The 25502-nt window shown below is 42.1% G+C and overlaps 1 protein-coding gene across 5 annotated transcripts in view; it reads right to left on the bottom strand.

Annotated features, from left to right (window-relative positions):
* The window catches only part of ppp1r12a (protein phosphatase 1, regulatory subunit 12A), a 60747-nt gene that overhangs the window by 17911 nt on the left and 17334 nt on the right, over positions 1-25502 (bottom strand). For 4 of the 5 annotated variants that reach the window (XM_041977220.1, XM_041977221.1, XM_041977223.1 and 1 more), the window contains exons 2-9: positions 13229-13359; positions 10940-11058; positions 5924-6083; positions 3634-3778; positions 3484-3558; positions 3289-3380; positions 3049-3206; positions 2024-2145 (exon numbers count right to left, since the gene is read on the bottom strand). In XM_041977220.1, the coding sequence (XP_041833154.1) occupies positions 2024-2145; positions 3049-3206; positions 3289-3380; positions 3484-3558; positions 3634-3778; positions 5924-6083; positions 10940-11058; positions 13229-13359 (1002 nt within the window). The remainder of the gene's footprint in view (positions 1-2023; positions 2146-3048; positions 3207-3288; positions 3381-3483; positions 3559-3633; positions 3779-5923; positions 6084-10939; positions 11059-13228; positions 13360-25502) is intronic. The other variant, XM_041977222.1, reaches the window with a different exon arrangement.

Below are 25502 nucleotides of genomic sequence, written 5' to 3'. Positions count from 1 at the left end.
GCGTTTGCTGATCACAGGTGAAAACAGCTTCAGGGACTGATGAGTGATGGGGGAGGTTCAACAACCAACGGCAGATTTTTCCACTGCGGTTGCTCAACAGGTAGCAGACTTTTTTCTTTAATTTACACTTGAGAGAATTTTGGGGTAATTATTTTCACATTTTGAGCAGGTTCATAAAAGAAAACATTTGGTTTACTGTGATAAGTCAACAGGCCGGAAACATCTAGAATCCTCTGCAGAGAGGCTGCAGGTATCGTAGCTCATCAACCCGGGCTAGTGGAAAAACCTTGCATCGTCTGGATCAGGCAGGGTGGTTAAGGGGTGATCTTAGTGCTTTTTTTTGTTTTAATGCACAAGTGCACTGAAGAATGAGAGAACAATGCTGGTGCACACCAATGCCTCACCATGGGTTTTTTGGGCACAAGAGAAATGCCAGTTTTGCGCAAACCTTGACGCCACAATGCAGGACAGCCTGGCTCCGCCACAGGCATGAGAGGAGTAATATAATCAAACTACAGCCAACCAAGACAAGAGCCCAGGATGAGAAAGATGCAGAGAGGGAGGAAGACAGGGAGGTTGGGACAGAAAAAGGCAGAATAAGAAGCAGCAGCAAAACAAACATTTTATGGGCTTCAGAGCCAAGTCACACCACGCTGTGCCAAACTCAGGCCGCTAGCAATGTTTATAAGTTACCACTGACCAATCTGGACATTTTCAATATTTAACTCGTTTATTAGAAGATGTGGTGTGAGAGTATCTGGTCTGGAAGTTTATTGCAAGAAAAAAAAAAGCAGAAAAGAAACATCAGGAAAAGCCATGTATACAAAAGACAAAAATGAGAGTATTTCTATAGAAGCACATGAGGGCTCAGATGTCTGCACATGCTCAGATCTGCCACGCTCGCTGTGGCTAAACGTCCTTTTACCAGCAGAGGGCAGCAGAGCCAAAAGTGAGTCAACACCACCTTCATCCCTAACCAAGCTACAGCTAGAGCAGGGTGTCAAACATACGGCCTGGGGGACAAAGCCGGCTCGCCCAGGGTCCAGTCTGGGGCGCGGGATGAATTTAGTCAACGTGAAAATGACGCCATTATTATCCACATGAGGGTGAGTTTATTTGTTTCCAAGGCAGGCTGATGGCTTCTTCCATCTTCTCTGTCTTTCTGACTTCAGCCAGTTCAGGTGATCAGGATTACTACACATGTAGAAATGTACACGTATGTACATTTCAAATAACTTCTAGATTTTTAAAGGTTCTTCTAATCATAAGGGAAATACTGGATGTTCCAGTTACAGCTCCCTGTGATCCATTATGATCTCTAAGCTGTAATGCACATGTAAATAAGTAAGAATGGAAATGTCTTTGAAGTAAAACTAAGAAAATGTGTAAATAAATAAATGACAGAAAATAAAAATGAATTAAATATTAATAAAAATACTGAAATGTAACTGAAGCAAAATACGGGTGAAACTAATTATTTTTTCTCAAGAAAAAAAGAAGTTTATACCACGTTTTCTAGAAGTTAATAACGTGTAAATATCTTGATTATGTACATGCGCTTCCTAGAACTAAAAACAGTTGCTATTTTAAATTTTTATAGGTTATCGTGCTTTATTTTTCTGATCTGGTCGTTTCATATCAAACTGTGCTGCACCAGGTCCCTGAACTAAAACGCGTTTACCACCCGGACCCGAACAGCGGTGCAGTAAACCACCAACATCCAGAATTTGCCAGCAACCATCCCCGCTGTGCAGACCAGGGTGTGTCCCAAACACCGCTGAGCTTCGGATTAACTCTCATTCACAGAGTAAACTTTGTGTTACGGCCTTAAATGTCTTGACTTAAGTGTCGGCAGAACTTCGTGTATAACAGGAGGACAGTAATGACGCCGTCCCATCACGGCTCTGCTGCTGCATTTAACTTCCTCAGAGGCTGTTTAGAAACCCAAATATTTAAAGACTAAACTCAGTTTTAATGATAATGTCAGAAGAGGGCAGCATCAGCAGCCGTCACCAGACCGTACCTTTTTAACTGGTGAAGTAGGAGTTGTCACCTGGTTCGTTGGGCTAGTTGGAGATGACACGCTGACGCTTGTCGGAGTGGGTGTTGTGCTGTTGCTCACTGCGGCTGGTGGCTTGCTTTTATCTGCAGGGATTGAAAAGAAAACTATGAGGCTTGTCAGCAGCTGCAAACTGTGATTCCACATCTTATAAATAACATGCTTAACCCTTTAAACTGCTGTTTTTGTCCCCCTGTTCTTAAAACGCATGTAGAAGCTCAACCCTTTAAACAGCTATCATACAGACATTTATTTCCAGGACTACCTCAGGTGTCAGATTATGAGGCTAAAATGATGTAAAATGACACTGGCATGAACCAGAAACTATTTCCATGTTTCCACTTTTTCCTCATTTCCAGTTATTCCTGCTACTATTTACCTGCTATCCTCACTAAACCAACTCCAGCTCAGCTGCTTTGTGGCGCCACCGTGCATCAGAAACGTCTTCTTGGCTTTATTCCAGCCATAGAGGAGCATTATTTTTCTTCTTTTCACACACACATAGAACTTTCTGCTCACTGGTTGATCTTTGGCTGCTCCTGATTGGATGTTACCGTCAATCTAAGCTCTCTGATTGGTGGAAAGTCTGACAGGAAGTGGATATACATTAAAAACTTCAGGTAAAAAATGAAGGAAAAAAAGAGGCCTCTGCAATTCTATAGTGATGGTTATATTTTGTTATTATGAAAATGTGATAAATAATGGTGTAATCATGGATCATTCATTGTAAACCTCCTGGACGGGATAGAAATGCCTGGAAAACTTCCGTAGACCAGCTAAAGGGTAGCTACCATCACAGTTTACCCACAGAGCTGCACACCGCCGCTCCTGAGACGCTGCTGATGGTAGAAGCTCGGGGGCGTCGGAGGTCTAGTGGAGCTAAAGGGTTAAAGCTTGACTTCCCAGTGTGTCTTTTTCTAAGTATGCCATTAAAAAAAGATAAAAAGAAAAAGAAAAATACTAGAAATGTGGTCAAACATGCACAGTACCTGCTTCATTCTCTGACTCTGAATCCTCTTCCTCCTCCTCTTCACTGGAGCAGCTTGATTCGTCCTTCTTCCCCTCCTCCTCCTCATCCACCTTCTCGGGCTCTAAGGTCTCGATGCGTGGAGCCGTCTTTTCTGGCTCTAGAAGCAGCGTTTCCTTGCTGAAACAGGCAACATTAAAAGATAACCATGAAAAACTGAGCATTCTGATATTCTGGGGCTGTTTCTAATGGAAGAATTTACCTCTTGAGCGGTTTCAGTGATTGGTTGTTATCCCCGGTGGTGGTGGTTTCAATCAGAGGAGATTTCTTAACATCTTTCTTCTCACTCATCAGCTGGAATCAGGAAAATAAGACACTTCAGACTCCTGGACAGACAATGAAACCAGATCTGTTTCAAGGATGTGACCAAATTCATGAAGTTGTTCTGTGCACGCACAAGATTTTGTTTCTTCTGTAGATCTTCCAAGTAGCCCAGAACGTCTTCATCAGCTACATCAAAAGCAGTCTGGCCCTGAAGGAAAAAAACTCAGACTTAAGGAGCGCATCATGCTTGCTGGCAGCTTTCCTCACAGTGCCGTCTACTAACCATTTTATTAACAAGGTCCATGTCACACAGATTTTCCACCAGTATCCGGCAGGCCTCCTCTTTGCCCCAGTGTGCTGCTGCGTGTAGAGGAGTCCAGCCATCATAGTCCTTAATATTTACATCATACCCTGCCTGGATTAAAAGCCTGCACAGTGAGGGATTTAGGAAAGGAGAGGGAGAAAAAAGGAAAAACAAAAATAGTTTTCATGTGAATTAGCAAATGTGGTTCTGTGAACTAATCCTTTAAGGTGCTGACAGGGTCCAGGCTTTCAGACGTGCGTCAGCATTGTAACGCTGAGTCAGATTAACAAAATGCAGCCCAGACATTACAGAGATAATCTGAAAATCTAAGTTGTCCTTTATTGAAGCTGGATGTCAAGTTGCTTATTGAGTTCAGCATTTTGCATCTGGTAGTCGTGTTAAACATCAGAGCTCTTAGAGGCATCGATGAAAAGTCTCATTTAACTTTGATTCCAGCAGGATTCTCTGCAGCATCGTTCCGATAAGCTTCTGCTTCGCCCCAGCATTTACTTCTTGTACTGATGATGGGAGAGTTTGACCTCTGCATAAAAGCAGCACATCCCCAAGATTCTCAGTGGGGTTCAGGTCTGGACTCTGTGATGGCCGATCCATGTGTGTTCCTGTTCCCTGAACCACTCTCACAGTCTGAGCCCCATGAATCCTGGAATCTTGGAATATGGCTGTGCTGCCAGGGAAGATAGAATAACCTGCTCATTCAGTGCAGGCATGATGGCTGCATCCCTTCATCTCTTCCTACCCTGGTGCTCCATCACTCTGGAACAGGGTCAATCTGGACTCAGACCTCAGTCCCTTGAGTTCCCTTCACATTGTGCATGTGGAAATGCTCCATTGTTTTTACGATTTGATTTAACCAAACACTGATCAGAATCATTTAGGATTTTTTGCAACCACATCCCTTCATGGTAGATGATGGCTCTCCACTATCCCTCCAGTTTTTAATAATGTGTTGGACAGTCCATAAGCTAGTTTCAGTGGTTTCAGCATCTCCTTAGACGTTTTCTTTGCTTGATACCAACATGAGAACCTACTCGCTGCATCAGCATGGGGTTAAAGGACATGCTGCAGCTGAAACATCATCCATGCAGTAATTATCCAATGGGAGGCTCTTAGCTATGTGCTTAGTTTGGGTTGGTCTAACTAGAGCCCTGTTTCCACCAAAGGGTCGGACTCGGGACGGTTTGGTTCAATAAACCCTGATCTCTGTTACATTTCCACCATCAACCCGAACCCTTACCTGCCTAGTAGACAGGGTATGAGCTGGATAGCGATAGATACGTCAGTTACATAACAGCGTGACGACATAGTGGCCAATGGCCGCCCTTGAATTATAACGAAGAAGAAGGCGACACAGAAGCAGAGTAGAAGGGTAGACATCCAGCAGTTTAGGTTCTTTCTTCTTGGCATGTGTCTTCAAACAAGAAAAAATCCATCGTATATTTAAAAAAGCACTACTGAACTCTGGCAGATTTTTCCTCCCTGAGAGGCCTCCTTAAAAAAAAAAAAAAAAAAAAAAAAAGGTATTCGTTCATCTTGTCTCTTTTCTGAGCTCGTTTTAGTCAGTAAAAGTCAGTCTGGTGTCAACTCTCGTCTTATCTCCTGCTTTGTCCCTTTCTTTTCACCTCTTCTGCCAAAAATGTCTTCTTGCATTTCTTTGATTAATCAGCCACAGCGCATTTAAAAAGGCCAGTGAGTTAATATCCACTTGCTGGCGTGTAAAGAGAAACTCGGCTGTAACGTGATACTCCATGCTGGAACGAGCTGTGACGTACGATTTCTCAGCCTCAGGACGCTACAGGGCATCGTCTGTTCCAGGGATGTACATAATAAATTCACTGTGCCACCAAAATGAGTAAAAAAACACAAAGCTACACTACTTTAAACATTGCACTGCTTCTACGTTCATAAGGCCGAGCTGCACGGGAAGTGACGATTGGATAAGCTCCAGCTTTTGGGGTCAGATCAGTGTGACTGAGACCCCAAAGGAAGGGTCCCAAAAAAGTAGGATGGGTTGGATCAGGTATTCTGGGACCTTCCCAGTTTTTGCTTGTGGAAATGGAAAAAAAAGCATACTGTACCGAGCTGAACCTCTGTATGGAAACAGGGCTCAGCAGTCGAGGTGGTCAGTGTTGGAGTGAAGCAAGATAAGACACAGAAAGCTGGTAGGTGGAATATGGGAGACGCTTCACATCACAACATACTAGAAATGTTTGCAGTTATTCTGTCAACTACCAGTGAAATCACAGCTTACTTTAAAACCTCCACATATCCTTTTGCTGCAGCTACATGGAGTGCCGTGCCTCCAGACTTTGCATGTCGGACATCTTGGATCTGGCCACTGTTGAGCCATTGCCGAGCATCCCTCAGCATGATTCGCTCCTCTTCTTTTCGGGCGGCCTCGATATCCACCCCTGAAGAGAAAACAGATACAGTAAAAGTGACATCCAGGGTTACTTGGAGTGTAGGAGCACGCTGAACGCAGCAGGAGAAAGCAGCAGTTATATCAACATATTCTTGAGCTCTGTCTGGTATCCAAAAGGAAGGTATGTAAGTGTGCAGCGGAGAGAAAGTCAAATATATGAAGGAGAGCACCATGACATTTTTCCTTAAGCCAGGCTTCTACGGAGGAAAAATAGGCTGCGTTATTATGACACCGTACTAAACACAAGGGTGTTACCAAGCTCTGTTTTCTTTAGGGAGGAGGTTTGTGCCAATGTTCTGTCAATTTAACAATACAATCATGGCTGTAAACACACAGCTCAGCTGGTGAAGTGGGTCAGTGTGTCAGCATTATACAATAGTGAAAACAGGCCTGTATTGTCTTGTTGACACCTGGATGGAACATGTGATGGTTGGAAAACTTTCTGCTACGACTCACTGACCCTTCAGCTGAGCATGAACTGCACCATGCTACAGTATATTTATATAAACCGATGGAAGGCCAAAACACATCTGCACATTCAGCTCAAGAAGCTGGTAGGAAGAGAACAAATGGTTCACCAAAATTTCACAAGCATAAAAATTACTTTAAAAATTCTTTAGATTACTGGGTCTATAAATATTAAAGTAAAAATGATCAACACAGGAACTTCAGTTAAACAGGACAAATGAATACTTCATGAAGCAGAGTTCTGGTGTCCAAACATCTACAGTAACAAATGTCTTTTTCTTGGTCACACTGTCACAAAGTTCGTTAGCAGGCTCAGCATCGTTGCTTGTTTGTTTTTAGCACAACAGTAGCTGTTAGCTTAGTTTACATTAGCGTTGGGTCTTAGCGTCGTTTCCTTTTTTCCTGCATCTGGAGTCAAAAGCAGGAAATACCTGGCGGAGCAGGTGAGGGAGCTGCTGTGAACTCAGAGCATAAAATCAACCTCTGTACATAAATAGTTTAGATAATGGTTTATAAAAACTGATATAGTTAAAAAAAAAAAACTTAAGGAAGTGATATTTCATTAAATTAATAAGTGTTTTGGTTTATTTTAGTAAGTCAGTAACACTAACTGATACAATTCTTCAAATTTTTGTATATTTCTTATATTCTTGGCATAATTTCCTATTGACTTTCATTATCTTTAAGCTTAAGCTGTACAGATCACAGAAATATGACAAGACACCACTATGCACAAAACCGTAGACACAGGTTTACTTTTTCCACTTTTTAAAGGGTTTGAATAACAAGTGACCTAAAGTCTAAGAAAATGAATCAAGTAGGAGGAAAATGACTTGATCTCTGACTTTTAGTGTAGCTTGTAAAGCATAACCCTTCTTCTGTCCATAACAAATAGAAATATTAAATAATCTATTGGCAGTAAAAATCAAGTTGAGATGCCACATTGTGAGCTAAATTGACTGATATGTTACTGGGAACAGAAATTACACAATATTTCTATGTAGATCCAGGTTACACAACACAGCCGTGCAGCCAGTGTAGAGAACTGGGTCGGCCAGGTAGAACATCTCGTGATCATCTCGTGAGCAACCTTCACTGCGTCTATGAAAAGCCTCGTGGCCTCTCTGCAGCACCACAGAGCAGGAGCAAAGCGGGAGGACTGGCAGGACTTGTGACCACCAAGATAAAGAAATCAAGCAGAGAAATCAAGAATATTTGCAAAAATCCCCACTGAGGAAAATACAAACAAACACAATCAAAGGTTAAAACCACCTGAGGCATCAGCTGTTGTTGGAGACCAGAATCAAGGATCTAGAACTGGTCACTGCAAAGTGGAAACTATGAAGGCTTAACTCTGATTTATCTTTGAAGGGAGAAAAATCAAATTATAAACCTACATGAGTGTTACACAACAGCTGGTTGCATAATGCTGCCTGCTACCTTTAGAAAAAGTTAAGAGCTGCCCTCAGGCCAGCACTCAGTGGAAACCATCTTCAGCTTTTTCCTTGAACCAAGACTTAAAAACCATTCAAAGTATAGGAAGTATTCGGTGGTCTAGCTCGCTGAGGTCTGCGGATGTCGGACGAGAAGCGTCACGTCGGTGCTTTGCAGCAGTTAGTGGAGGCTGTTAGAGGAGGCGGCGTGAGGATGAACCAGGCTGAGCATCTATGAGGCATCACCAAATCAGAGCTGACAGCAGCCACAGGCCAGCACGCCTGAGGTCTGGGTGGGTGCAAATCTCACCAGCTTTACATAATATTACAGAAGATCCTGACATGTGGCTGTAATTAGCACTTCATGCCTTATGTGTTTAATCAGTCCAAGCTTGATGGAAAACGTTTAGAGGCAGCCCTTTCCTTCTCAACGTTGCTTCAGGTACTAGATTTTTAATGTACCTGTAATAAAAACATTTCTTTCCTCAGATGTGGATTTATAGCAGTTTTGGAGTTGATTGCAAATAAACTAAACAAAAAACACTCATTTAATGTGAATATATTTCTCTTCAAACTGGAACAAAAACCTGTTCTGAAATACAGAAGTAAAACAGCCTTGTTGTGCGGTGGGAAATCAGAAAGCTCTTAATTTTATATCTTAATTTCACCAAACGAGTCACAGTGTAGAGGTATGAAAAAAAACATAGGAAGTAAACGCAAGCAGAAAAAGGCCATTAGATTAATAAAGAAGGATCCAGAAATCACATGAACTTATCTTAAAACTACAACCTTCAGCTTAAAACTTAAAACTACAACCTTCAGCTTAAAACTGAAGAGCAAGAAATAATCTATTCCAAATTAAATGAAGGATTTGTGGTCAGAAAGAGAAAAGTGAATTTAAATACGCAGCATGTTTGTCTTTCAGTGTAAGTGGAAATAAAACCATCCACCAGTTTGAAATGGTACGACATGCAAATTTCAAACAAGCCCGATAAGCAGCAGTTTATCCAGGACGGCAACGTTTAAGCCAGAAAAACTCTGGTCTCCAGCTTTTCTGTGGAGAAATCTGGTTGTAAAATTGTGGGAGAAAAAAGGTTCAGCTGAGTGGTGTGTTATAGAAATGAGGTAGGGACATACACATGAAGGACAGGGAAATGTTAATGTCTCAGCTAGTGCAGCGAGCATTATTACACCTTTCTGACAGATTTACTAGACCTTTCTAATCAGGCTTCTCTTAGTTCACCTTGATTAGGAGGAAAACATGCTTGAGAAAAAGCCACTTGAACGTTATTAGTGACGGAGTGAGGGTCACCCTCTGGCCCGGGGCCAGTTAACATGTCTGAGCCTCTCGCCATCCAGGAGGGACTTTCATCAAAATGCTGCTGCTGAAAATAGTATGACCCGGCGTCTGACATGAGACAACACCGCTGGATTAGTTTTCTATTATTATGTAAGGTTTTTATCTGGTGAGGAGAAGCAGCACCATGCAGTTTGGTTCCTACTTTCATGCATGCGTTACCTCCAGCAGGTCATCTGAATCAGAACAGCATGCTGGTAGCAAATTCAAGGTTTTTCCTTTCTACATACAGTAACTGTTAAAAAGATCCAGTGTTAAGCTGTTTAAATTCTGCTTGCTCTTTGTACTGCATACCCCGCTAGAACTGAGTGTCCTCTCACTGCTGTCACAGTAAATTCCTCCAAGAACTCAAAAGATTGCAACTAGAAAGATTACTTGGTTGACAATTTACTGTGGTATTAACACGAGGTACGAAACAATCATAAAAATGCTTCAATATTATCACTATCCATAAGGTATTGCGTCTGAACCATCGGCAGATCGACGCAACTCAGGCACAGCAAGCAGACGTCTCAGCATCCTGGTGTTAGCGCTGCTGTTCAATCACATCAATGTTTACGTCACGGGGTGGACTTACAGCGAAACACGCCAGGCAACATAGACTGAACGTTCAAACCTGAACCAGTTTCATGTTTTCTACTGTCATCAGTGGCAACAGGCGGCAGAAAAGCCCACATTTAATATCAGACTGTTTCCAGATTTTACTGTTTATGTGTCAAACAGCAGCGGTTCTGCTGAACGGCAGCTGGAAGCTTTTCCTGGGTTTCTACATCCTCTACTCAGGTTCAAAAGAAATGTTCAAACCCATTTTTAAGATAGTTTTCAGAAAGAAGCGTCCAGGTCCAGGTAGAGGTCCTGCAGCCTTTTACATCCATTTTCTCTGAGTGATCCACATTTACCACGTAGGACGTATTTATTCCCTACAGAGCAGATCCACATTTACCACGTAGGACGTATTTATTCCCTACAGAGCAGATCCACAGTTACCACGTAGGACGTATTTATTCCCTACAGAGCAGATCCACAGTTACCACGTAGGACGTATTTATTCCCTACAGAGCAGATCCACAGTTACCACGTAGGACGTATTTATTCCCTACAGAGCAGATCCACATTTACCACGTAGGACGTATTTATTCCCTACAGAGCACATCCACAGTTACCACGTAGGACGTATTTATTCCCTACAGAGCAGATCCACAGTTACCACGTAGGACGTATTTATTCCCTACAGAGCAGATCCACAGTTACCACGTAGGACGTATTTATTCCCTACAGAGCAGATCCACATTTACCACGTAGGACGTATTTATTCCCTACAGAGCACATCCACAGTTACCACGTAGGACGTATTTATTCCCTACAGAGCAGATCCACAGTTACCACGTAGGACGTATTTATTCCCTACAGAGCAGATCCACAGTTACCACGTAGGACGTATTTATTCCCTACAGAGCAGATCCACAGTTACCACGTAGGACGTATTTATTCCCTACAGAGCAGGACCATAACTGAACCATATAACTATAACTGGGACATCTCTACGATTAAAAATGTGCTATTGACTAGCTGTTTCTAATGCTGTACCTTGTCGGTTGATCTCATTTTGCAGGAGCTCCTCCATGGCCTCCTCTTCAGCGATATCAAGGGGCGTCTCACCCTCGCTGTTCACAACTCCGACGTTGGTGCCTTGGCCGATCAGATACCTGGGAGAGATGGAGAAAAAAAGACTAATCAGACAGGTAACGTAGGTCCACGGAGGCTCGACGTGCACCTCTTCCAGACCTGATGGAAGTTCCCATACCCTTTTTTCTGTGTGAAGGAAGGAAGTGTGTGAATTTGTGTGGCTACCGTTGCAACACAGCGGCGTGACCCTACCTTCGAGTGCGAGAGCTCATTTCACCGGTGTCTGCTGCGCCGACCCTACCGTACACAGACGCCACGCGAATATAAATCCAGCTTTAAGGACTATTTGAGGTTGAACTGCTGCAAATAAATTAAAAGTAAATTAGAGCAAACTTTACTTCTTTACGCGCATTTGTCAGTTCCAGTTGGAAGTCTGCTGCTGTACAGCTCCCAATGAAACACACTGATGTAAGTATTCTCCCACTCAACAAGTACCCAAATTGGAAAATGGCTTTGAATAGAGAAGCATCCTCCTAAAGGTACGCAACCTTAACCTTAGGAGCCAGGTACGTGTTCCAGTAAGATTGAAGTTTGTGTGCACGTGTGTTGAAATCTTGAGGCATGCAAGTCATCCAAGGTGGTCTTCCAGTACAAACACTGAACATGCTACAACGAAGAAATAAAGAAAACAGGCATGTGCCACAGCTGTGCACTAAGGTTTGCTCCTATATTTCACTGTGGAATGTTTTAACAAAGCATTGAGTACCATACACTCTCCACTCTAAACTGAACTTTAATCTCTTTATATGCATTAAGAATCAGAATTATATTATATAATCACCTAATATATCTCAAATAAGCCTTTAAACACTTCTAATGTGGCTATTTAGTAATTTAACCCTTTGGTTCCATTTGGTTCCCTCCCCACAGTGGTTGAAGACATTTAAACCATTCAGCATCTTGAGTTCAGCTGCTTCTGATTAAAGCTGTGGTGACACTCAGGCCCTTCTCATTAGGCCAAAGAACCACTTGAAACACACTCTGTGCTTATGACTTTCATGCAAATGGTAACTGACTGACTACAATTACGTTTCAACATTTCTATCTTTTTGACTGACCTTTGATTCTGCGTATTTTAGGTCGGTGTAACTAGGTTTGACGGCTTTGTGGCCGGCAGTCCTACCAGCACAAACAGATGCAGCACTGCTGGCAGTTCTGGGATTATAATGGGACCACTGACAACTCACTGCCCACACCAGGTTAGTGAGAATCCCCAGCGTGACATTATGTCTCCATTAGTCACCCATGTCAGCACAGATACTTGACCTTTTCACTCACAATGTCACAACAAAAACGTCTTGTTTCCTATAATTCCTGCCTGATGCTGAAGTGCTTAGAGTCCAGCTCAGCCCACACTCATCTGAGACATCAATAACATTACATGTGCAACATAAAAATAAAAAACATTATTTTCCACTCAGTTGGTTGCAGTTTTTTAAATAAATCCCAAGCTGAAATGTTAACAGTTAAACAGCTGACAGCATGCTCCCAGTCTGCTGAATAATGAGAACAACTGAGCTCCTTTAGCCTCTTCAGCCTGTTTAGATATCCTACCATAGCATCCCTGTCTTCTTTACCCAATACATGCCGTCTTCTTACCTGTCTTAAAGGAAAAAACAAACTAAAGTGCGACTCCAGACGTAGGAGGCGACCCTGATCTCTCCACATTAGATTACATCACTGCAGTAACGTGACTGCGGCTGTCTAACTGCAAGCCTGTTGGTGTTAGCTTCTTGACATTACGATTCTGACCAGCTAGCGAAAAACGAGTAGGATGTAAACAAATCAGTTTCATTTTTATGTCGACATTACATAAAAGTAAAAAGTCCTCTGAGGTAAAGTAAAAACAGCCTCTTTTCACAGCGTGAACGGGTAAAGAAAATGTTTCTCATTTGAGTAAATGGTGAAAGCGTGCAACAGGATCATGTTGTGTGTCCTGTGTGCCAATCACAATACAGCAATGGAGCAGCAACACAAGATGTCCAACGGTGGATTGGAGAAGGGCTGAGAGCAGAAAAAAGTACATAGATAAATAACAAGCCTACCTTAAAAGGCAAAAATTTAATTTAATAAATAAATAAATAAAATAGAATACGTGTGTTGAAACAAAGGATGCAAGGGTGAGTCAGCATGAATCAAACCTGATGAAACTGATCCAGGTTCTCAGAAACCTAAAAAACAAATACTCACTCTGCAATATCGAGGTATCCACATGAAGCTGCAGCATGGAGGGGGATCCAGCCCTCATTGTCGGGCTGGTTGACGCTGGCTCCATGCTCCACCAGGAAAGTCACCATGTCAACGTTGTCATCTATGCATGCCTTTAAGAAAGAACAGAGAGGAGGAGCGTAAGAACACAAGCTGCCTTATAGGTCTCTGTGATTGACAGCGTCAATGGAAGCATGTACAAGCACATACGTATACACATTTTTATTCTTCCTGATGGATTTCCATGTGTGTTCACTACTGTTACAGGCAGCTGGAGCGTTCCCCAAACACCTGCACACAGCAGGGCTGCTTAAAATAGCACGTAGCATCATGCTGCTGAGAGCGCCATCGAGATGGTTGTTGTCATTTTTACTGGAAGTAATGAGACAAGAAGTCCAACCCTGCTGAACCTACAAGGATCAGCTGTTCTATTAATCAATCATTTTGTGACAGATCAAACGGAACAGCACTTCTTATCATTAATAAATGAAGCATGTGTGAAAATGATCAAAAACCTCCATAAAAAGCTGAAGTGACATGACTCTGGATTCCTTCATATGTGGGGAGGAAACTTACATGTCATTGAGTATTATGATGAGGACTTAAATCATGATTATAGATTTTATAATCACAATTTTTGGGTGTTTATTTCCCAACACTATAAATGTGTATAAGATTGCTTATAGGTTGTTTAGATTCATTTCTATCTTTTGATGCCAACATAAAATAATACAGCGACAAAGTAAAGGAAGCAAAGGAATCCTCTCTGCTCTGCAAACAAGAAATAAATCCTACACATTAACTTTCTCTCAGAGGAAACAGATGGAAAAGGCTCCAGGACCTCTACCTGGACTTGGGAAGCTCCTTCTGGAAACTACATTATAAAAATGTTCTTGAACATTTCTTTGAGCCAGAGTAGAGAATTTAGAAACCCAGTAAAAACACCCAGCTGGTTTTGACCGAGCTGCTCTATAGCAGAGTAGCTGCTGTCTGACACATAAACACCAGTAGAAACCTAGAAATACATATCTGAAATGAAAGAGTTTCTACTAAAGGCCATCGCACACCAACCACTAAAGACGGCGTTTCCATCAAAACAAGGCTGAGATTTGGTTTTTCACATCCATAAAATGCAGCGTTCAACGACCGCTGCTTCACTCGTCACGTTGCCGTAAGTCCCACCTAAAAGACTGTAAATGACAAAACATCTCATGTCCGTGTTAACGTTAAGTAAACATTAACACCATTAAACCCAGGCACGGAACATTTACCTTTACGTTGGGTAAAAAGCTGGTGGAACATCCATCAGTTTTTATACGGTCAAACAAACCCCGCCAACCGGTGTCTGAAACTAACGTCAGATCACGGGACTGAAGTCTGAACTCAGCACTGCCCACTAGTGGAGGAACTGACTTCATAACCATGGCAACGCATGGAAGTATGAGGACAGCGACGTATGCTTCAGACTGACAAGTCGTAATTTATCCCCAACAGGAAATTCATGTGCAGTGATGATGGTCTTTGCTTTCTTATGCAGCAACGTATGAAACAGACGTACCCACTGACATACATGAGGGAGCATAAATGCATAAACTCTCTCCTGTAACTCAAATACTTATCTGCCAACATTTTCAGGCATAATCCTCTATGGAAAATGACAATATTCAAGTTTTTTTTGCAGATGTGAGCATTTCTGCTCATAAAGCTTACAAGCCCAGCACTTATTGCTAGGGCCCGGCCAATAATAGCCCTTTTCAAAATGGACAATATCGGCCGTTGTTTTGCCGATTATACGCCACATTAGTCTTACTTTCTCATAAAACAGTAAATGCTGGTAAGTGTTGGATTCTGCAGAATGATGTCCTTGCAGCATTTCTCCACTAGATGGAGCTCTGACTCCATTCAATCCCACAGTCATCCTGTCTTTTCAAACAGCGGTAGCTAGTCGCTAGCCAGGTTACATTAACAGTGGTCTGAGTGGAGCTTCCTGACAGGTAAGTTTATAATAATGTTGTACAATTAATGACTCAGCATGTCTCCAGTTTCAGTTTAACTCTGTTTGCTATGGGTAATGATGAGCGATGCGTGCTTCGTTGTGTCGGTCAGCTTTTTATTTACGTTGCATTGTTAAAGTTGTGCTAAATTAGCTTAAGTACTGTTTTGGCTAACTGCTCTAAGCGGAACTCTTATTTTAAAGTGTGAAGCACCGGAACAGGATGTGCATGTAAAATGTTAGAGCATTGCACTGTTGACTAGTTGTCGTATTAGCACGTCAAGAACTGGCTGATGTCAGCAGTTCACACATATCGTGTGGTTAAATTATTCCCAAAAAATGGCCAGTCATAACAGCCGTCTATGTTAGCAATAACATTGTTATCCCAACCTAGCATAGCATTAGCTACGTAGCCAGTAACTGCAGAAATAACGTCGGTGTATAAAATATCTGAGCGTACAGAAGAAGCGTCCATCACTCCGTCAGCTGCAGGTTGAGGCGTATTTTAGGAGGAGAAATGTGGATGCCGAGGGGAGGAGCTTTATTCACTGCAGCACCTAAAACTTTATTAATAGTCCGTCTTCAGCGACCGTCGTGTCTTAGTTTTACTTTGTCAGAAAACACTAACGTGAGCGGCTGTAACAGCGACTATGTGTTACAGTTAGTACCAGACCATGGTGACCATTATATATAAAATGACATCTTTCTGATATTTGAGAAAAGCATATCTGGTTTTTATGTTGGTTCATATATGATATATGCCATGATATATTTCATGACAAAGAAAATGTTGGAGTAAAGAAAATGTAATTTAACAGTGAAGGGCATCAGAAGGCTGCATGAATAATGTTTAGCTAACTTCACTCATGTTGGTTATATAAGGCAAACACCTTATATATATTTTTCTACCTGTACTTTAACCTACTTCTAATTTACATCAGCAAGAAGTGCAAAACAAGATATATTTAATCATACATTATATTTATTTGGAATTTCTTCTGTTGGAAAGTTAAACAAATAAGGACAAAATATTGTCAAACAGTAAAAATTTCTGCCTGTAATTCATATTTTTGTTTGTGTAAACGTTAATAAACCAAAAATGAAGTTAATTTATTAATTATATATTTTTTTGTGATTTAAGCGATTTAATCAGCTGATGCTGCTTTGGGACTTTTTGTTTTAAATTCATATTTCATAATGTTTTTGTATTTTCAGACTCAAATTGTTTTGAAATCGTTTTTTAAATTAAAAATAGATGTAGAAGCTCAACCCTTTAACCCCAGTCAGCATCAGACATGATGATTCCAGCCTCAGCTGTCAGATTAAGACGCTAACATGAGGTAAAACGAATGCATCAATAGATATAGCAGCATAAAGGCCGACCAACACAGAATTTTTACAGAAATAAGACACGTTGAAGAAGCCTTTTCTCATCTCATCGTTCTCTCAAGTCTTGGCTTTCAGGAGAAAAAATATTGTTATTGAAACAAACACACAACAGAAACTATTTCCATGTTTCCACTTTTTCCTCATTTCCAGTTATTCCTGCTACTATTTACCTGCTATCCTCACTAAACCAACTCCAGCTCAGCTGCTTTGTGGCGCCACCGTGCATCAGAAACGTCTTCTTGGCTTTATTCCAGCCATAGAGGAGCATTATTTTTCTTCTTTTCACACACACATAGAACTTTCTGCTCACTGGTTGATCTTTGGCTGCTCCTGATTGGACGTTACCGTCAATCTAAGCTCTCTGATTGGTGGAAAGTCTGACAGGAAGTGGCTTCATCATCATGTCCAGGTCTAAATAGAGGTCTGATAGTAGTGATAGTGATGTTTTTATGATGAAATGTGATAAATAATGCTGTTATCATGGATCATTGTGGATTTACCAGGTAGAGTCTCTAAGTAAAACTACATTTAGTGGCTGGATTGTAAACCTCCTGGACGGGATAGAAACCTGGAAAACCTCCGTAGATCAGCTAAAGGGCAGCTATCCATCACAGGCATAGTACATTTTTCATTTGATTCACAAGGACCTTGAGGCTAAGTGGCTCTCTCATGTAAAAGTGACCCAGTAATGGTCATAAATTAGGCGCACAAATGTATACAAACAAACAAATCCCTGTAAGTTTCCATAGACGACAGCAGTAAATAATACACTAAGCAATAATCAAATATTTGCTATTAACCCCTGAAATGTTAACCTGAACACGGTGCATAGAGTCTTTCTCTCCTCTGCTGTTGCTATGACAACAAAAGCGTTGACAAGGGAAACAGATACACACGAACACACGGCGGCCTCCCGTTCGGGGCACACGACTGTCTGGCTGGAATCTTTGTCCAAATTTGGGCCGTTTGCAGCACCAGAGCTGGAGAGTGCCTGCACAGGCTTCACTGGGCTTATCTGACAGGCTGTGTTTGTGGATGATATGGTTAGGTTAAATACGGGTGATCACACACGTCCAACTCAGCTTCTTCGGTTGCACATGGACTTTCTGACAACCTGGGTCCAGGACAGGCAGTATCTGCAGCTCGCATCATAGATGGAATGTCACCTTTATTCGAGTTTTAGTTTAGTGTGGCAGTTTGATTCCATCAACACATTGTGTTTCATGGCTTTATAATCAAATTATTCACTAGGAAGGGGCACACAGGTCACATTCAGGGTATGCTTGTGGGAATCATCATGATGAAGTCTGCTTCTTTGTGGGACTTCAAATTAGGACTAGAGCTCAAGCGATTAATTGGTCGGCCGATGATATCCCTTTTAAAAATAAACAATCAGCAGGAGTTTTGCCGATTAAACACTGGTATATTCCTAATCACTCTTAAAACCATAAATGCTGGAGCAGAGGGAACTCAGTTAACTATGCATCTAAAACACAGATTCACATTAAAGCTCACTTATCACACTTAACACAGGGCTCTAGACTGCAACCAAGACGTTTTTCTTGGTCACACCGGTGCACCTAACATTTCTCAGGTCTAGGTGAAGGACTTTAATTATCCCCCTGAATGCCTGTCAGATTATTCTGTGATGATTCCCTCTTTTCCCAAGCTCAGAGAAGAAGAACACCATGATACAAAGCCAGAGAAAGTGTGGGTGTCCACCTCTGACTGGCTCTGATCCACAGCTGTACACCGTGTTGCGGCACATATCTGGTATGACAAAGAACAAGACAGAAGAGAATCAGGGAAGCTGGAATCGTTGGAATATGGAGGAATTTGCTCATATGTGGTTATCTAGTATCCTCACTCAGTTTTTCCACCATGCCTGAGCAACATGAAGCAGAGAAGCTGAATGATAGCTGACCGCTGCAGCTCCGTCTGCACCTTGTCCCCTGCACAGGTCCACCTCTAGTCTCCCCCAGAAGTTCAGCGCTGACTAACAGAATACAAAAAATGAAGAAATCCAACGCTATGCAGCTTTAGAAGACAGAATATAGATAAGGTGTTGATGTTTAGAAAACCTACAAAGAACACCGAATCAATTTTAATTTGCGATTTTACGATTTAGAAATTCCTACAATGAAGTATATTCCGTTTGTTCAGCTGTGCGCATTCCCGAGATGGAACGACGTTCTCGCCTAACACCGGAGCAGGAGAAATACTCCAGCTGCCAACCGGAGAAATACTCCGGCGGCTAACCGGAGAAATACTCCGGCTGCTAACCGGAGAAATACTCCGGCTGCTAACAGGAGAAATACTCCAGCTGCTAACAGGAGAAATACTCCAGCTGCTAACAGGAGAAATACTCCAGCTGCTAACCGGAGAAATACTCCGGCTGCTAACCGGAGAAATACTCCGGCTGCTAACAGGAGAAATACTCCGGCTGCTAACCGGAGAAATACTCCGGCTGCTAACCGGAGAAATACTCCGGCTGCTAACAGGAGAAATACTCCGGCTGCCAACCGGAGAAATACTCCGGCTGCTAACCGGAGAAATACTCCGGCGGCTAACCGGAGAAATACTCCGGCGGCTAACAGGAGAAATACTCCGGCTGCCAACCGGAGAAATACTCCGGCTGCCAACCGGAGAAATACTCCGGCGGCTAACAGGAGAAATACTCTGGCTGCTAACCGGAGAATTACTCCGGCTGGTTTCTTTAGTCCAGGTGAGACGCTGCTGATGTTGTGTTCAGGAGCAGCGGACTAGAGGACTACGATGTGAAGTCCAGGTCCAGGATCCATCTGTGTGGTGGCGGCTCTGGAAGCTCTAACTCCAGCCTCAGTCCAGTCCTGGTGAAGCTCCCCCACATTTCTGATCGGCCTTTTCCTGAACGTCCTCTCCAGCTGCTTCATCCTGCTGCTTGTTCCAGCTTTTCCTTCCACTCGGCTTCTTCTTGATGAGCTTTGATACAGCCCTTTGAGAGCATCCAGCTTCTTCTGCAGTCGCCTGCTGAGGCTTCCCTCCTGGTGGAGGGAGTCGGTGATGGTTTCTGCCCAGCTGTCCCCATGATGCTGGACTCTACTGGAACAGACTGAGACCATCTAGATGCTCCGGAGAACTCTGCAGGTGTTTGGATTATTCAGCTGAGTGGAGTGGCTCTTCGAAGCCACAACATTCAACTTTCTTTTCATACTTTTCTCATTTTCTGAGATGTTGATTTTTGGGTTTTTATCAGCTGTAATCGTCAAATTATAACAAATGCATGCATGAAATGTCCCTTTACATTTAGTCTATATATTAAGTTTCCCTTTTTATGCTGAATTACTGAGATAATTAACTTTTGTGCCATATTATAATTTTTTCTGTATCTTCACCTCCCTGGGAGAGGGACTGATATTTTTGTCTGATTTTCAGCTGGCTGGCATGTTTTCTATGCTCTCTGTCCGCTGACAGAAATGTGCTCACCTGTGTGTGCATGCTTGCGGCATCTGGGTTAGACTGAGCAACACAGTTAATTAATAAAAGACGGTATAAACCTGTTCTAAAGGAATGAACCTGTCCTTAAGAAAAGAACCTGAAATTACTTCTGCTGTAACTTGGCGCTGTTTAAGATACAGATCAAAATAAATAAACATGACCTTTTGGTGGGGGTGAATCCAGAGGCGGGACGTTTATCAGAAGCTGCACAGCCTCATGAGTTAATGTTTAGTTTCATTTAGTTCAGTAAAGTGAAAACTTTATTTTTTTAAAATGTTTTTTTTTTGGCTTAACATTCATGTTTCAAATAAAGAAAGCATTTTTCTAAACCTCATTATTGTTCACAATAATTGAACTAACCAATGTTGCCTATGTGTAAAGATCTAAAGACGATCATTAACATGGATTAAAATGAGATGCTGAGAGTGACGCTGTAAAAACTGGGTGCACCTATATTCTTTGCTGATGCACCCAAATTAAAAAGTTTGGTGCCCTGTAACAGCCAGTCAGTCATCTTTCCTGCTCTCCGAATCGCCGACTTCCGTTCCAGTCAGTATTAGAACTGAACATGGAGACTACCTGAACAGATTCCTGCTGGAAGGAACGTTCTAACTGTGTGTTGTCTTTCTGAAAGCTGCCCTGTCTCACAGCTGCTGCACACATATGCTGGCAGCCACATAGCAGCCAGCTGAGATTCTCACTTTGTTTTAAATATCATCTTTAACAGGGGATGTAAGGAAAAATAAGGAAACCTCTTCATAAACTGCCTTTTGGGTACTACTGTTGTAGCTTGACATCTGAAATACCCACATCTGATTACCCACACTTATTATCTGGTCAAAGTCTTTCCCTGGTCTAATAATGGAAACAAGCCCCTTAAGGTGAACTGGTGGCCTCCCTCCTCAACACGTCACAAGCCTGCCGACTCCTCCCAGCAGCCACTGGAGTCCAACAAAAGTAATCCTTTAATTTCTGCAATTTTCTTTGGTTGACAAGTGCCAGAGTTACAGCTCACATCTACAGTGAGCTCAGTATGGAGGCCTGTGGGACAGCAACAAGGCCCAGGTCTGGGTATCCTTATCATGGTCAGAGCCCTGCAGGAGCTTGAAGCCTGTAATGTCTCTTTGTCCATGCTCCAACGGAGAGAAAGGACACGCCTCAACATGCATACCGTAGTCAAAGTGATTTAAAAAGGTCAAAATATTCCATAACTCACATCAAAGAGAGCACCTGATTCAGAAAGTGCACAAGGAAAAAAAAATCTTTTTTTCTATTAAATTAAGTTGTATTAGGAAACACTGTGGGCTTAATCCTGCTTTAAATATCCCAGTTCACCCCCAAGTGACACATACAAACGTGCCGAGTGTGCCGTGAAACATCAGGCATGACGTAACTCACTCTCAAGCAAACACGTAGCCATTAAACCAGTTTGGCTAGTACTCTGGAGAAGAGAAGAGATGGCCTCGTCAGTAATGAAGGCATGAAGATGGATGGTTAACTTAGAAGAAGTTAGGCCCCCAAACATTATCTACAACCTCCATGTTTTTTGGGGCATTTTGTCACGAGTACAGACTTTGGTTTTTCAGATAACTATGCTTGGTTTTTCCCCCAGTTCCTACAGTTTGATCAATAGTCAGCTTGTTATATTTATTTGTGTTTTGTTCTTGACAATAAGAAGGCTGGGGCAAACCAACACCAAGAAGGTGGTTCATAGGGTTTCTAGGCCGGTTTCTTAAGATTAGTCTAAAAACAGACAATCTTTCACTACAGGTGGAGTACGTCCCATCTCAAATCTGGTTTGGCTTCTGGTGGCAGTTCAGAAATGGATGCAGGGTTTTTGGTTTTCGCTTGTAAACCAGGCCAACTTTGAGAAGGAAAATATGAAGAAGAAATTACAGGCTAGTCGGGAGGTTGTGTAGAACCGAGTTAAAAGCTGATAAGAGTACCCATGATTCCCTGGGTGGTGGGAAATAATTCAAAAGACAAGAAGAAAATTCAATCACCAGGAGCTGCTTGTACTGTGGATACAGTGGTGTCATCGTAGTGATCAGAACTTGTCTGTATGAGTGTTGAACCTGTGGAAAAAACTTTAAGAACACTTGCAGTGTGAACTGAAATCTTGTAGTCTTAGCTTGAGACTGCTCTTGCTGCTAAACTCTAAATGTTTACACACTGCTGGTCTTGCTGCCTGGTTTGCTGTGCTGCCCATGTATGATTACAATGTACTCTTTGTTTAACAAAGTCACACACGTTTTAAAGACGTGTGAAGGCAATATCTGCCTCATCACCACCAGAGCACACTAGAAATTACCCAATGTCTGCTGTCAGTTTGTCAGATAAGACAAACGTCCGCGTTCTTGTTGCATGTTCTGATCAAAGCACCTCCATCATGAAAGCAAACACTTCTGAGAAGATGATGTAACAGCAAAATAAAAATAAATATGATTGCACACTAAACCGAAAGCAGGACGCCCCATTTGACTGGTTGATAGAGAATAGTGTGTGCTTTGTGTGGCTGTCTTCTGAAAAGAGCTAAGGTAATCTACTAGGCTTTGTGGCATGTTGTCAGCAATGCAGTGAAAATCACTAATCTCTAATTGGAAATTAATTTTAGCTAAGGAAAAATTAAAAAATAATAAAAAAAAAAAAAGATCAGAAAGCTGTCAGTTAAAGTCCAACATCTAATCAGATGAAATTCCATAATCGACTGAAAGCCGGAATGAAAGTGTTTTAAGAGAAATGATGGAAACAATAAAAAATATTCTTTACCAATATACCTGTGTTCATGAGGTTACTGTATGATGGGAGCAGTTAGCCTGTATTGGTAAGGAAAGTATGGATTTAAAGTTTCAAGAAACTAGCCTTATATCCATAAGCCTCCCCTTGGCAAAGCAAATTTGTTCGGCACAACACAGCAACCAGCCTATTATTCTGCTTTAAAAAAAGAAAGAAATTACTGATACACAACCACCAACAGATCACGCAAAGGTGGGTTACACAAGACTACATTTCAGCCACTTCACTCTGTTAAAGCAAGCTCACCCATGTGGGGCTGATTAAAGCCACAGCCATGGCATCAGCTTTTATTTTATTCCATGCCAGAAGGGACAGAGATGAGAAAAAATGCAAAAGAAAACTAAAACAAAACACAGGACAGACAATAATACAACACACATCACATGCAGCAGCATAACAAATGCTGTCAAAAAGAAAAGGGACTAAACCATTCGGTTAGATCCAAAATCTCTACCCCATGATGTGCACCTGCAAAATAAAATTAAAAATCTGGTCTGTTACCATGACAAATAACTAAAAAGAGAGCCTGGGTCCAGGCCTTCTTGGTCTTATGTAACGATATAGAAAGCAGACTGGGTTGCATGAGTAGTCCCTAAAAGGCTTCGCTTCAAAGAAACCGTTGTGAACGATCAACAAGCCAATACAACTTCTATCATTTCAAATATTCACTGAGGAAATTTACATTATGAAGAGATTTTGCACCAAATGCCTCCTCAGTTACAAGCCAAGCAAAAAAAAAACAAACCATGAGGTGAGAAATCCCCCACCTGCAACGGTAAAGCTGTGTAGCTACTGTTAGTTTGTTGGTAGGGTCTAGCAGAGCATCCTGAGGAGGCCTCAGAGCTTAATTTAGTAGCAAGGAGACGCTAGAGGACCCCTCCCCCCGAACCTCCTTTAGTATCAACCATCAAGTGGCCAACTCAAGCAAACGCCACAAAGCTGCAGCTGCACCTATGGCAAGTGGCACTGAGTACTACTTGGGTTGTGCATCTTCAGCCATTCCTTTTGGCTTTTAAGGGCTAACCCTGCGAAACTCCACTAGATCTCCAGGACCCTGAACACTACTGCTTATATCAATTTCTCAGGAACGATAGTGTGTAACGTTTTGTGGAAACTGATCAATAACCTATCCTTTACGTGATCTACAGATGTTTTCAGGCATTTAGGAGGTTCACAATCCAGCCACAAAATGCAGTGTTTATCCTGAGAAGCCACAATAAGGGATCCATTTTCATCATAAAAAGACCAGTATGTTGCTAAGGGTCTTCCATGGACCTAGAAATGATGAGGAAGCCACTTTCTGTCAATCTCTCAACCAATCAGAGAGCTTACATTGATGGTAGTGTCCAATCAGGAGCAGCCAAAGATCAACAAGTCGGAAGGTTTGCAATGTAGTGAGTCCCCGGGACCCACGGGTGGCGCTCTGAGTGGGTCCCTAAATAAAAAATGTTTTTCTATTTCTTCCATTTCTGAAATTGTAGTGTTAAACTCCTTTGATGATGGTGGATGACAAGGTTATAACTAACGGACAAATTCATGTATGTTGATGAAATGAAAGAAATAAAATTCCAAATCTCACAAGGTCACATACCAACAACAGATCTGTAACAGATGTTTGATCATTAACAAAGATCAATCACACCAGATACCAAATCTGAATATTACTCTTCCTGTAACTGATGCCAGTTTATTATTATTAAAACAAACCAATCAGACAACAGGCTCCATAAACAACAACTTCTGCTTCACCACCACCACCACCATCTCTGAAGTTCAATGTGTCACAGAAACAGCTGCTTTCTGGCTGCTGAGATATTTCATTGCCTCCTCCTCCTCCCCTCCCCTCCTCCTCCCCTCGCCTCCCCTCCCCTCCTCTCCTCCTCCACTCACTCAGCAGGTGAGCGAGGACCGTTTAGCCTGCAGTAGCAGAACTTGGTCGCTGCCGTGAGGACTCTGGTCCACATGTGGATCGATGGGCTCTCACCCAGGTTATTCTCTGCTTGCAAACACCGTTATTCTCTCTTCGCCATGTGTGTTTTCACTCGCAGGAACCAATTTACTTTCTCGTACACATGCCCGGTGTTTGCCGCTGCTGCACTGCTGGAGGCGGCAACGCAGATTCAATTAAGAAATTTTCACGTTCATGTGAATCGATTTAATTCTCCTCATTTTGAAGGCGTGGTATTAACAATATAGCCATGGCAGCAAGGGGTGCTGAATTTAAACGGGTGTACAATAAATCCTGATGCTGCATTGATGCAGCAACAGAACATGATGGATTATAATAACGTAATGTATATATTCTGCCATCGCTTGCGTGTGTGGCGTGATCTAGCTGCTGCTACAGCTCAGCAGATCAAATCCGTTTTGAAACCTTCACTTAGGAAAACTGTAAAACTTCAAACATACAGAGAACACATCAGTATCTCACTGGAAATACGTTCACTGTCACAGAAAAATCACGTAAGATTACACATGAAAAATGTATAAAACCCGATCAGTTAGCTTAAGGCTAACATCTATGGAAAATATTATTGGCAAGCTAGCGGTTAGAATGCATGAATGGAATAAAGGGAGTGAAACAACTTAGTCCGTCAGCAA

Source organism: Melanotaenia boesemani, chromosome 23, assembly GCF_017639745.1.
Source record: "Melanotaenia boesemani isolate fMelBoe1 chromosome 23, fMelBoe1.pri, whole genome shotgun sequence".
Taxonomy (NCBI): domain Eukaryota; kingdom Metazoa; phylum Chordata; class Actinopteri; order Atheriniformes; family Melanotaeniidae; genus Melanotaenia; species Melanotaenia boesemani.
The sequence above is the reverse complement of the archived record's forward strand: the minus strand, read 5'-3'. Positions and strand labels throughout refer to the sequence as shown.